General features: G+C 36.5%; 2 protein-coding genes across 4 annotated transcripts in view; one reads left to right on the forward strand and one right to left on the reverse strand.

The window, feature by feature from the left end:
• LOC139820731 (calcium/calmodulin-dependent protein kinase kinase 1) overlaps positions 1-14,104 on the reverse strand; it is a 69,129-nt gene that overhangs the window by 11,168 nt on the left and 43,857 nt on the right. Inside the window, exons 4-8 of one of the 3 annotated variants that reach the window (XM_071791226.1) lie at positions 10,014-10,597; positions 9,494-9,640; positions 9,210-9,400; positions 5,925-6,285; positions 4,941-5,137 (exon numbers count right to left, since the gene is read on the reverse strand). In XM_071791226.1, coding sequence (XP_071647327.1) covers positions 4,941-5,137; positions 5,925-6,285; positions 9,210-9,400; positions 9,494-9,640; positions 10,014-10,597 — 1,480 coding nt within the window. Of the gene's footprint in view, positions 1-4,940; positions 5,138-5,924; positions 6,286-9,209; positions 9,641-10,013; positions 10,598-14,104 lie in introns of all 3 variants that reach the window. The other 2 variants (XM_071791216.1, XM_071791206.1) reach the window with 2 other exon arrangements.
• LOC139820820 (WD repeat-containing protein 18) overlaps positions 1-14,104 on the forward strand; it is a 187,759-nt gene that overhangs the window by 3,253 nt on the left and 170,402 nt on the right. The gene's annotated exons all lie outside the window — the stretch shown is intronic.

The following is a 14,104-nucleotide window of genomic DNA, read 5'->3' on the forward strand; positions in this document are numbered from 1 at the left end:
ACGGACGACGCAAACGCGCCGCGTGAATTCAGCGGAGCGGGACACAAACGATAATTATCTCTTTCCATTGTTTAGCTTACTAAAAAAAGCTTTTATTCTTTTAAGAAAGTCCCTTCATTGCACGAGAGCGAAGTAACACGGTAAGAATGTCTATATATATATTCTCTTCCTTTTGCATTAGGATATTTTCACGTCGATTTTTTTTCCATGAATGACAATTCTCCACATTTCAGCTAATTGTCCACGATCCTGCTAATTGCTTACTTTGATAAAGAGATATTGCCTGTATTTTTACAAAAATTTTTCCTGCGCGCGTGCCATCCGTAAATCTGTAAATGTCAAGCTTCTATGTTTATTAGATCCATAAAGGGAATGTTTCTTATGTATAAAAAAAAGCTTACGGGAATCGAGCCTCTGTCTCACAAAGCTAAACTCAACGTCCGTGAACTCCACACTATGACATTTAAAAAATACTCTCTCAGCCGCGTCAGGCGTAAATGACGCATAAATAATATCTATCTGATCTTTAAAGATTAACTCCCGTACTATTTTCTTTCCCCATCTACTTCAAATCGTCGGCCATACATTATCGTTCCGTAAAACGGTTTTGTATTTTGCGATACCCGCGTGGTTTTCGAAGAAAACACCTCGAGCCAAATGCATGTGCGCAACTATTCCGAGAATAAGGTTCAGAATTTGTAATGCAATCGCGTACGTTTATATTCCTCAATTGAACAAACTCGCTAACCGCCAAATTAGTTAAGCTTTTCTGGGTATTTCAATAAGTATGTAGAAACGTAATGTGCGCGGTAAACGAGTGCGAGTTGATTTGCAAATGTTCCGTGTTTCTATTGTAAGTATGTCACTCTTTCTGTCGCGCACGTTTTTGCAATTGAAATAACCCTTTTGTTAGAATGAATGAATAAAATATATTTTTGCATTGAGATGAAAATTCATAAGAGAACGCGCAAGCTGCAAACTTTATAGTTTGCAACCCCTGTTTAAAGATTTATCTTGCCTCGTGTAAGGTTTTGTTAAGGTTCGACACATGCTTAAGATTATCCGACTAATAAGATTTTCTTATCTATAATACGTGTATCTCGAAAACTTGCTTTGTGTTATTAAATTTTGAACTTTTCTGGAAGATGTAGTTTTCCCTACGGAATGCTTTATCGCATCCGTTCCATTAGCTAACGCATTCTTAAATAGATTTTCCGGTTTTGTAGTAAATAGGTATGACGTCCATCGATCTCTGCGTTTTTCAAGAGCAAATGTAAAATAAATTAAAAACGAACTTTTTGAAGATGATTGAAAATCGTATTTTAATTATGATAAAAGTTAAGCATTTCGTATTGAACATACGTGGAATAAATTGAGAATCGAGATATTCGAAAGATTCGAGACATTTTTGTCGTAAACATGAAGTATATGGTAATAAAAAGCAGTTAAAAACATTCTTTGTCGAGAAAAAAGGTAAAATCTAAAACCGATATCTGTAAATATGAGCGGAAAAAGTGTATTATGAAACTGGCGACTATTATAAAAAAGCGGAACCACGTATATATTGTGAAAAAATATTAGACTAAAATAACGTTATGCGAATAAAAAAAATAGCACAGGATACGAAAAATCTAAAATTTTGATAAAATTTAAAAATATATACATGAAGGGGTTTATCTGAAAAAGTATTGTAAATATTGGATTTATTGCTTTAATATCTTAATAAATAAGGGTAAATATATATAACGTTAAATGTAAATATGTGTATCATATTAATGATACGAAATTTAATTTGTACCGAAAAACAAAAAACATATGTATAATATAAAGATAACGATTTATTTCAAATTTTAGTCAAAATAAAATTAATTCACTCAATACTTTGTCAAATAAAAGCTTTTATTGATTAAATTTCCGGGGATAATTGATGTTTGCTACTTCATGATGACATTTTTAATCGAAAAATCAAAGCGAGAATTAAATAAATAAAAATATTAACGAGAATGCGAAATTGTGAAAGCTATTATTTCAGGAAATTATAAATATCGAGGTTCGATTGAATGTGTTACGCAGAATAAAAATTGACATTTCTGGCCAATGGAAAAAGTACATAGTCAATATTCAAATAATATAAAAAGAAAAATATTTTTATTAGATTTCGTGCGTGCTTAGCGGAACATTGCTCCAATTTTATCACGATCTTCCCATTTTTCTCGCATCTCCATCGAAATTCACGAGATTTCGAGCGGCTGTACGCGTTTTTATTTAAGCATCACGAACGATTTCGCAGGTATTGCTGTAAACTGGCGTTTTCACGTAAGCACCGCCGTCTCGTCAGGATAGTGGCCATTTATTTTGCCACGGCGACTTGATTAAGCGTAATCGAGCGTGTGGTCTCGCGGGTCGTGAGTCTCTTATTATAGATATCGCCTTTCCTCAACGACGACGCAGCGGAAATTCAAGCGATCGGCCGTGGTGTGTCGATAAGGTCACGCGATAACAGTAGTCTCGGCCAAGTAATCTTGAAGATATATGGGGACAGAATTATAGTTGCCGTGCTAAATTATACTCCTCTCTCTTTCTCTCGCTTTCTTTCTCTCTCTCTCTCTCTTCCTCTCGAACGGTCAAAGGAGTAATAACAAGATTGATCAGTGTTAATTTTATGCTCGCTTCTAACCAAACAAGATTTGTATCGTTTTTGCGACATAGTTGCGATACGACAATTTTTCCAACACAAACACATTTTGATTTAGTTGGTACGCGTGCTATACTTCTTTAACGTGCGTGCAAGCATATATACTCGTTGACGAAATATATGTTACTATAATTGGCGGTTGAGCTAGATGCAAAAGATATAATTAGAAATGAGAGATACGAAAAGAGGAAACCGGAGACATAAAAAGAAACAGTAGGGACGTTGATAAGAAAACCTTGATGATTGTATTAGAGTTATGAATAGAAGGTTGATGTGATCTAGACTGAGAGATAACTGAACTATGACCTTTCCTGATAGTTGCGCATTAAAGAGACAGCAAAAAATAACAGTTGGCTCAGCTTTTTGTATAATACATTGCATGTAAAGCAAGAATTAAGACATCTTACTCGTACATCAAGGTTAATTCGATTAACTGTAACATAGCCGGGCTAAGATAACTGTGCAGAGAAATTAGCGACGATCACATGCATTATAAGAGAATTGAAAAATTTATAAATAACGATATGATAAATTTATAGATAAACAATACGAAAAATTACGACCATTCGATAATAGTATAATCTTGATATAATGTATTTTTATATATTTATTATAACATTTTTTTTTCAAATATACATTCATTGCGTAACATGATATATCGTAGTTTAAAATTCAATCGCGGTATTTCGATTATTTTTTGTTGCAATCAATGTTCAGAGACTTCACAGGAATACACTCGCGTAAATTGTATCGCATGGTAAAGCGTTGATTGAAGAAAAAGAGAAAAACAGGATGAAATATATAACTGTTCAAGCTTCGCAATTACTATCTCCATGTTTTCTCGAATGTACATGTACATGCGTGTGTATTACGAGCAGCACATATTTTCATTCCGTGAAACATCGATATCAAGTTTATTCGCGAATAACAAAAAGCTGGTTGTGCTGTAAAATTTTCGCTCAGGAAAAATCTATTCGATCGAGAGAAGATCGTGACTAAAACAAAGAGAGGGCTGTGTACTTCGTAAGTATTTTGTGTAAAAGTCATTTCCTGTAACGTTGAATATACGTATCTCGTATAATCCTGTCGTTTCGCTGATTGAGACACTCTTGTTAGGTATAAAAAACCGTCCCGCTTGTGAAATGCAAAACTTTCTAAAATTCAGAATTAATCCGCGATGTCGTTCTTTTTTCCCCCGGGCTTAGAGCCTTAGCCTGCAACCTAATGAACTTGACGCAGCTGGGACACGCGAATTGCCTCGTCGCTGCATCGGCCACTTTGTCGCGCCTTTCTTTCGCTTTCTTTGTCGGTTCGTAACATTGCATCACTGCGCTCAGTTCGTACGGAGACTATTCGGGGCAGGCGATGCGACGCGCGCGAGTTTAACTTTAATTGAAGCGCATTTAATCAGTCGACCGACGCCTGAGAGCGACGCGGCCGGAAAATTTCTTTTTGCTATAATCTATAAATCACACGAACGTTTATGCGTGGCGCGAGGGGTCCTTGGTCGGGAGCCTCTCTCCCGATGCATGTAGGTCAATCCGCACGTGTCGGCGGTTTGAGAGGTCACTGCTTGCGGGTGGAAGTGACGTGTAATAGCCGGCCGATTTATCGACTTTTAATCCCGCGGAACGAGATCGGCCGCTTGGATGCACGATGCACGCTGTGCACATGCGTTATTTGTTTTGTCCGGCTTTGTTTCACTGCGACTCCAATGCCCCGCGCCGTTGTGAATCTCGTTGTGAATATTGCGAATGTGTATCGCGAGCATATCGAATTCCGCGAATGGATGAGCGGGATAGAGACGCGTGTCCAGCGTTCAGAAAAATCCGATTTCAATAAGTGAGATAATAGAGAAGAGAGAGGAGAGAGATTGGAACAATTATACGAATTATATGATGAAAAAAATGGGTCGCGTATTAAAAAAAATTTGCGAGTAATAGTATTCTTTTTCTTCCGTATCAGAGGCAATAATTTTTAGTTATTGCCATATTTTCATGTGGCCATGCAACAGTTTTCTACTTACTGTATGGCTATATAACGATAACGACAACTTATAGCAATAATTTAGTATTTCATAAATAAAGTAATATTACTTCATAAATAAGTACTTATGTGTACAGATTTATTTCTAAAATGGAGGATTACATTATTCAGATTCCGCTTGATCCGGATTTTCTTTTTAGACACCGAATATCAATCGTACATTATATTGTGTGAATAACATAATGCTACGAATACTCACCGGTCCCAAGTACTGCGCATTAGCAACGGTTGTTTCGGGCGCTGCGAAGGCCGGCGTGCCAGCTTGTCCTGTCAATAACTCTCCAGATTCTCTTAAATCCGTGCTGACGCCTAAATCAGCGATTTTAATCCTGCCGTCTCTGTCCACCAGTAGATTGCTTGGCTTTATGTCACGATGTACTATTTTCTGATAATGCACTGTGAAAACAAGTAAATACCATATAATACCTTTTTCGACGAACGTGATTTTAGAATTTAGTTTAAAAAATTTGAATATTATGTTGAAGATATTTGTAGTTACATAGAGTATTTCTAGATAAGGTTATAGACATCGTATTTACGTAACAAATAAATACATCTCATTTATCCCCCCTCCCTCTCGTGAAATTAGACCGGCTTACAAGTTTTTAAGTCGATTATTATCTAAGCAGCTTTATGTTTTATTGAATAGTGTCTGACACGACTATACTACACTTTCATATAAAGTATACTAACGCGGTTACTGGGTTTACGTAATGTATGTGACGCCTCTTTCGTCATTGATCCGCGATGAACGTTGTGATCCATAATAGGCACCAGATATATTACGCAAATCCGCATGTCGAGGGGATTTGCATTCTATTATTTAACGCGTACGTGATAAACATGGCGCATGCCAAATGTGGACATACACTACGCAATGTGATTAAAATGCGAATTCTCTACATTTTGAAAATATCTTCAGGAGATAAAAAACGAAATTGAAAAGAAAAAAATTATAAATTTTTAAATCTCAATAATTATTATTCAATGTGTAATAATATGAGTAAAATCAATTTCAAAACATTGCATGCGTTTATTATTCCCCACATGTAGAATTTAATTTTAATAATAAATAATTTGACGAAGTATATGTATAAGACTTCTTGGATTTTTTAGGAAAAATTTCTTTGCAATAGATCTGAATTTCTAAGAAAACAGAATATATGTAGATACAATAACTTACAATATTCGACTCCCATGACAACATCGCGAAAATAACGCCTGGCCGTTGCCTCATTCAAAGGCTTGTCGGTGGGTATAAGGAGAATTTCACCCCTGTGGACCAATTCGAAGACCAGGTAGAGATTGTCCTTGTCAGGATGGTCGAGCACCTCGACAAGTTTCACGACGTTGGGATGATCGAGTTTCTTCAGGATGGCGATTTCCTTGTAAACTTTCGCCAAGGGATCGGCGCCGGCTCTACGCGGTGGTATCCTCCCAAATATCCCCGTTTTCTTCATTAATTTCCTTTTGCTCACTATCTTCATAGCGTAATATGTGCCGTCCTCCTCGTTGAAGACCTTTTTCACGACACCGAAGGAGCCCTGTGCACGTGCGAAGTGATGCATAAGTGAAGGCGCGAAAGCACATAGTTGACAGCGCGTTTCTGTACTCAACCGAGGTGACATTTGAATTTTTCAGGGGTTTTCTTTGCGCGGAATTCTCGATTATTACTGTTTAATTCAACCTTTAATTCTTTCGACATTCTTGACAAACCAACGCATTATTGAGGGTTCCTGAGAAGATCATTGTCAACGTGAAGAACAATTTTATTTACGCGATGTAGATAGTCTATTTGCAATAAGTTACAACTCGATATTTGATTTCGATAAAAATAGTAAATTATTTAAGTATTTCAATGGAATAATAATATTTCTTAATACCGTATTTATATAATTTGTCTCTTAACAAAGATTATTTTTATTATTAGAGAGTATATTTTCTTTCTTTTCAACGATTTCTCATTGACGCAAGTTTCAGGTGGAACAGTGACATTGATACGAAAAATATTATTAAGTAATACTCTGTGACATGAATAGGTTTTCTATAAAGAGGAAGTGTGTTTTATCGATAATCTCATGACTCTCTCCGCATCCTTTTACCTTAACCTTGCAACTCTTTTTGTGGTTCAGCTGCGCTGTTATCATAATGCGCTTTATATCACCGTGGCGACTAGGTCGAAGGTCGTCGGCGATGCTATCGGGAGTGGAAGCATAATTTTATAGTTCACGGTATGGTCACCTTTGAGCACGTCCGGTCGTGGTCGTTATTTCGTTATAAATATATAAGCGACAAGAGCAAAATTTAATAACGTATCTGTAACATGCAATGTATCTTAATCTCGCATCTAATAATGAATATAACTTTCCAAGGTTGACTTTATGTGGTTTTAAAAATTTATATTAGTTGACAAGGATAGCTTGCCAAAATGATTTGTTATGATTAGAATGTTATTCGTATCACCTTCGCAGTTATCAATTAGAAGTAGTTAATTCACTCATGAGATATAGATTAATTATCAGAAATAGCTGTTGACACAATGTAATACTTGGTATAATGATTATCTGGTTTTTTTTTATCTCGATAAGATCTTTACCGTATAATTATGTATAGCGAAGAAGGATCGATGTAACGATATTGCCGAGAAGGAAACAGATCGATACATTAATATACTATTTATAAGTGCATGACGGCGGCGATTGCGCGATTTCGAACACTTCAATGTCACGGGGTTGAAGTAATTAATCGTCGGCATTAAACTCTATTCCGATCGATGGCTCTTACCTCGACGAGGAATTCAATCTCGAGTTCGAATGCAGTTTTAAACGATACGGTAAGGGAAGAGAAATTAAATCGTGAACTTTGCCAGTCTGTCTCTCTCTTTTTCTATTTGCCGCTCATCGAAGATAATCTCACGCGCGGAGTGACATTTGCCCTTGTTTGTAAAAAGTATTTTACTCTCTCTTTTTCTGCTTTTCCTCCTCCCTCTCTCTCTCCCTCTCTCTCTCTTTCTCTCCAGGGAAACGATCTCGGGAATCCCTGGCGCGAACCTCAAGATCGTGCGCAGCAAACTTCTTCTCGCAGTTGGAAGCTTCGGGCTTTTCACTCAGTTATAGCAAAGTGCGAAGTTATTGCGGCGGTTGTCTCGTTCTCTTTCTCGTATTTATTTTGAATCCTATCACGTTATACTAGGTGTGTAAGTATTGAGCTCCACAGTCTCATTTTCGCGCGGGCATTTGTGTGGGTTTTCATTTGAGGGGATTGCGTCGTTTACATCAAACGGAATTTGTTTTTCTAAAACGCGCGAGCGACTTTTAACCTTTTTGTACTATACTACGTTTCAAGTTTATTCAGTATTATTTCCTTAGGTAATTCTCGCGCGAAGACGATTAAACATTTTTATTTAAGTTGTCGCTTTTGAGTCCTCATTTAATCAATTGAAATATCAACAGAAAAGAAGTCAAGCCAGAGATGAAAAATAAATGTATATATTTCAAACAGAGAAATTCAACTCATTAGATAAGAGTTACACAGCAAACAATTCCTGAGAAAACGCGTCAGCAAATTAGCGTAGACCGATAGACAGGAAAAAAAAATGCAATCATTTATCTCGTAAATACATCGACAATTATAATGATTAAGCGAATGAATGCGCATAAAGACGGCGGCAAAAGCCTTGACGATTTTAATAATTTCTGCGTCGTTCGAATTTCCGTTCCCTACAGGCAATGTTGCGTTACCGGGTGCGATATAACGTGATTATCGGTAATAATTCCGTAACTGCGCAGCTGTTAATTACTTCTTAACAAGTACGAAGGATGGGCAGAAGGGGAAATTGCTGAAAATGATGACTCGCGGCACGAGTTATTGGTTATTGGAGAGGAAGCGTCCGTGCTCGATATCGATAATTATATCATTCTCCCGTTTGTTACGTGAGCGCCGTGAAATGGTTTCGCTCTTCAATGAGAGGAATGCGATACGTTGATCCTCTTATCGACAAATACAGTTTGATTGTTAAAATGCCGCGACCATAATTGAAAAGGTATTAGACTGTTGCAAACTGTCCAATGTCCACCTGCACGAAATTGACTTGGTGCAAGATAGATTGTAATATTTTTCACTTATATAGATTAGGTCAAAGAGATGAAATTTTCACACTTTCTCGTAACTTTAACAATTGAAAAATTATTTATTACTTAGTAAGTTTTTAAATAAATTTTACAGTAGTATTTCGTATTATCTTGGTAAATAAATTTTACGATAGTATTTCGTATTATCTTTCCATATAGATTTGACAAATTTAAAACTAATTCCTTTCTAACAAAGATATATTTGTACGATTTCTAATAGTTTTTATATAAACGACTAAGTGTACGTAGGTATATAAAGATTTTGGGGGCAAATATAAATGACATAATTATCTCTCTTTCTTGATTTTGAATGGATTTTAGTGGAATTAAAATCTTACCTTTCCGATCTCGTTCAGCACTTTGTATTGATTCAATTGTTGGCCGTCATGTTGGCTATCGACGGAGCATTCCCTATTGAGCGCTCGGATGCGTTTCCTGGGCAATCTATGAGGGCTGGCGTGAGGGTAGCGAGAATGAACGGATTTGTAGGTGACATCAGCTTTCTCGAACAGTCGCTGGCTCGGTCCTGCTTCGTCGGGTAAGGATAATTTTCTCAAATCTATAGTCCGATTATTATCCGAGGCAATAATAGTTTCCACGTTTGTCTTGTGCACATTCTTACAATTCGAATTGCCGCTAGCAGAATGATCGATGGTTGTGTCGACCACTCGCTGAATCGTGTCCACCTCGTCTGATGGTGCATTTTTGTCGTTATTGCACGGAAGATAAATATTGGGGTTCCTGAAGATAGACGTCACTTGGATTTCGCCTAAGAAGATATTGACAACGGTGAAAATTCTGACAAATTAATTTTGAAGAAAGTATACATTTTATGCCGTCATTTTTTGTCTTACCATTAAGCATTCCATTAAGTAATAAAATTGAGAGGGACGAAAAATATAAGTTTTATAAAAATAAGATTATATTAGACAAGTAATCTGTTTTAAATAAAAATAATGTATATTTGATGAAAAAATTGATTATATATATAAGAACATTTTAGGCCGTTTCTTGTTAAATCTTTTCAACCACGATATTTATCCGGAGGATTCTCTAATTACCCGTTCCACGAATTTCAAGAATTTTGCTCTATCTAATTTGAAAATCTATTATAGATCGCATTGGTAGCGACGTTTACTTACTGAGACGCGTTGTCAGCCCATCATTGATCTCCTGGGTCTGGAAACTCCTCTGCCGCGGTAGAGTTTTGTTTCTGACGACCTCCTTTGCCTCATCAACGTTGGGCATGTCGAGGCCGGAGGAGCTCGACACCTTTCTGTGTATCTCCGTCGTCGGCATTCCCTTTGCTGTATCTGTGGACGCCTCAATGTTCTCAATGTTCTCCTCGATGTTCTCCTCTTTTCTACCAGCAAGATCCTTAATCAAGGCTCCAAGAGTTATCGGTTTCGATTTGTGTCTCTCCTTCTCTTGCTGTTGCGTATCACTGCCCGTTGCGGAATTTCTTCTATTATCCTCGAAGCTATCTCGACGGCTCACGTAGCCGCTGCTCTGTCTTCGAAGAACATCAGTGGTGGCCTGTGTCGCAGTCTTCAATGTACCCTCTCCCTCTTCAAGGTACAGGGCGCTGTCTTTGCGTACTTCTTGGATATACTCCGGGCTCGACAGTACTTTCGATGGACCCGGCGCATCCGTCGATAATTGTTCAGCGTCAGAAGTACCTTTCGTAGTGGGTGAATTTGTGGGAGAGCTCTCGACCGCAGAACCTCTGAAAGAAAGAAAAGAGCGAATTTTTTTATGTGTGCATCACTGTTGAAAACTTTTACAATTATACGATAAAACTTTTAACATTTAGAAACTACATTTATATCTTGCAGCATTTTTTTTTTACATTATCGCCATTTCTTGTCATCGGAAATTATATTCCTTCACAATACAGCGGATTGACGTAACTCTTTTCTGCAGTAAAAAATTGTGTTATTAATAGTACGCACGTCCTTCTACGACGTTAATTTTATGATAAGTAAAATTTTGCTTTAAAAACTTTGGGTTACACCATATGTCATTTGTATACCATTTATAAAATTTATAAGATTTTTTTTTTTATCAAAGTTTTATTTCCGTATTATTGCGCCGTGACGTTTAAAAATGCATACTTGCAGCTCGATAAGAAAATGTCAGACAGCCAACGCGCAGTATAGTGGATTATCGTTTATCGAGATAATCGGTACGATACTTGACGTCATAAAATAATCACGGAACTGGAGAAAGAACGTCATCGACACGCGATTAGACGCCTTTAAATGACCACGAACGACATAAATAGAGCTTTGACAATGGATGAAGTCTCATGTGACGTGATACATGAACAGCTCATTTATTGGCTTGCGTTATGTTGATAACGAGGCACAAAATACCGATAGATCAAAGTCGAGAATAGATAACGGTTCTGGTGTTCTTTAAACGACCTTGCTTATTCTTGCATTTTTCATTTAACACGCTCAATAGCGTTTCTTATATTTTTCATTGATAATATCAATGAAAGGTATTGCAGTTGCGCAAAAGTCGTATCCTTTTATAGAAGAATTATTTATATATCTCTTTCCGAATATCTTCTAATAATTTCAATACAAACAAGATATTAAATTAGTACAAAACTATGTGAATCATAATTATATTTTTTGGACTTATTACTGATAAAATAACATTGAGAAAATGATCGTAACTGAACGAAAAAGCTATACAAAAAACTGTAATTTTATATAGTAATATCAATATTATTGTTAGAAAACTAATTTTTGTGGTTGATGCATTCAATAAAAAGAATGCAACGAAAGAATAAGAACGATTTTGTCTTATTTATTCATTATTGTCTTATTTACGGAACAAAGCAACGTGACATGTATGACTTCGAACTTATTATAGTCTTGGATTATGTTTGTTAATCTTAAAATTCTCAATCAATTTTGGAAAATACATTACAGACAAAAAAGTACCTATTCTACAAACAGTATATATATATTTGTGTCTGTATGTGTGTGTTTAATAATGTTTGATGCCGTGTAGAATGATAATAGTGACATTATGATAATTGCTATTAAAGCGATTTGGTGTACAGTAAACGCCAAACGTTCGTTAATTCCGTCTGATGTCGAATAAAGCTAGAAAGCTTCTTAAATTAAGTCAATGTGCGGACACGGTAACTAAGATAATAGTTTAACATCATGTAAATTGAGACGTTGAGACCCTGAAGAGTCGAGCGGTAAAATCCTCCTTAAATTTCAAATTTTACGGAGTCGCGTATAAATATGTGCTCGTTCACGGCAGAGACGAGCAATCTGCAATTGAGATTTGTTAGCGATGCGGTCACGCGTTGAAATGTGAAAATATGAAATTTAAATGACAAATCGGCTCTGTGGTCTCCTGCTTGCCCTGAGCTCCCTGAGATAAAGTGGAGCAAAATAAGATAAAATCGTCGACACGTGTCGACGATGAGCTCACGTTCTTTTCAATACAATGGCAACCAGCTTTCCTCTCGTTCGTGTTGTATGTGACAAGGTTCCGGAATATCTTTTGCACGAAATGAGGCAAAATTAGGATGTGATTAAATGAAACATTTTAATCCAATTTACTGGATCTCGCGTGACATCGTTAATAAATTAAATTCGTTATTATGTAGTTATTTATGTTGAAAATTAAGAAACCTAGCAGGCTAATTTGATGAAGGAAGAATATATTATCCTATGTATCATCGTTTTGTAACGCTTAGCCCACAACAGTTAAATTTACGACTTTTGATACTTTTGCACACAAATAGACAATATAAAAAATGTATATTTATTTATTAATTAGCTATACACACATGTGATATAATATTTAACGTTAACCATTACTTCAACAAGAGTTGCGTGACTATTACTTGGTCAAGATTAAATCTTTCTTTCGCGTGACGGTGCAACTTGTCAGAACTTCACTTCGCCTCCTGTGGAGAAGCATGCACAGTAATTCTACGTCTACATCATAAGCATTTTCGCGGGCGTAAAAGTCGACAGTCAAAACACCGATAATGCGCGGTAGTCCATTTTTCATCTTTCGTATATAGATAATGGAATAATGGAAGGCCCCAACGTTATACTTCGCGGCACGCGAGGCGCCGCTTGCTGCCCGCCTGATGCACCCAGGGAGTGAAGTGCGATTCGACACGAAGCCGGTGCTCGGGTATGTGGATCAATTGTACGGTCCAAACTAGGCCAATGAATGCAATAGCGAGATGCAAGATCCGCATTCGCCGCCGCATGGACAAAGTTGCATCAAACTCAAAATATGCTCCTACGACGCGAAGGGGGTTGTGAGCGATGGCGCCGTCTGAGATGGGCAAACTTGAAACTCTAATAAGAATCGTGATATTGCATTTCTCGACTCAACTATCAATCTTCTAAATTTGTGTTGATAAAGTTACAATAAAGGAGTACTTAACATATATAATATGAATATGAATAAGGGATAATATGAATGTTATCCCTTTGCATGAAAAAATATATTATACGATTAAAATTTCTAAAAATTAAAAGAATAATTTAATGAAAAGGATAAGATAAGAAATTATATTATTGGACTGTTTGTGTGAATGTATATTTTCATAGCAAATAGATAGAAAAAGCATTTTCTGTCCATCCATGCATAATTAAGCATATAGTTTAATTTTAGAGAACTTTTACTCCCGACTGCTGCCAACCGAAGGTTGTATTTTTTTATCTTTATTTTCTATGAAAATAAAGATAAAATAAATATACGAAAACATCCCTAATTTGATCATTATCTTTATTCTCTTAGATTTATCTCTGTATTTTCTTCTTATTTCTACTATATAATAAAGACCTTAGAGGATCAAAATATAAAGATATAACTATTCGGAATTCGCCATAATTAGCCATTCCCTCGTGGAATTAAATCCCACTACGGTGTGCTGAAGCGTTCTTCGACAATTTGCTTACACAAGCGCGTAGGGAATAGTTGCGCGCATCATCGCTTACAAATGCGTCGAGTAAGGGGAGGTAGTTCAGCGCAAACCTATCAAACTATTCCCGTATTATCCCGCACAAACTGCATACTGGATTCAGAATTGCACACTACAATTTCGAGTGTTGCTTTAATTATAACTTTGATGTTTCAATATCATTTAGTCTGACGTAACAAACGGTGGATTTAATTATCGTGATTTACTATTGGAAAATAAATAGATTGCTAGCTATCTTAAATTAAACATGAGCAACTT

The sequence above is a fragment of the Temnothorax longispinosus genome, chromosome 1 (assembly GCF_030848805.1).
Source record: "Temnothorax longispinosus isolate EJ_2023e chromosome 1, Tlon_JGU_v1, whole genome shotgun sequence".
Lineage (NCBI taxonomy): Eukaryota > Metazoa > Arthropoda > Insecta > Hymenoptera > Formicidae > Temnothorax > Temnothorax longispinosus.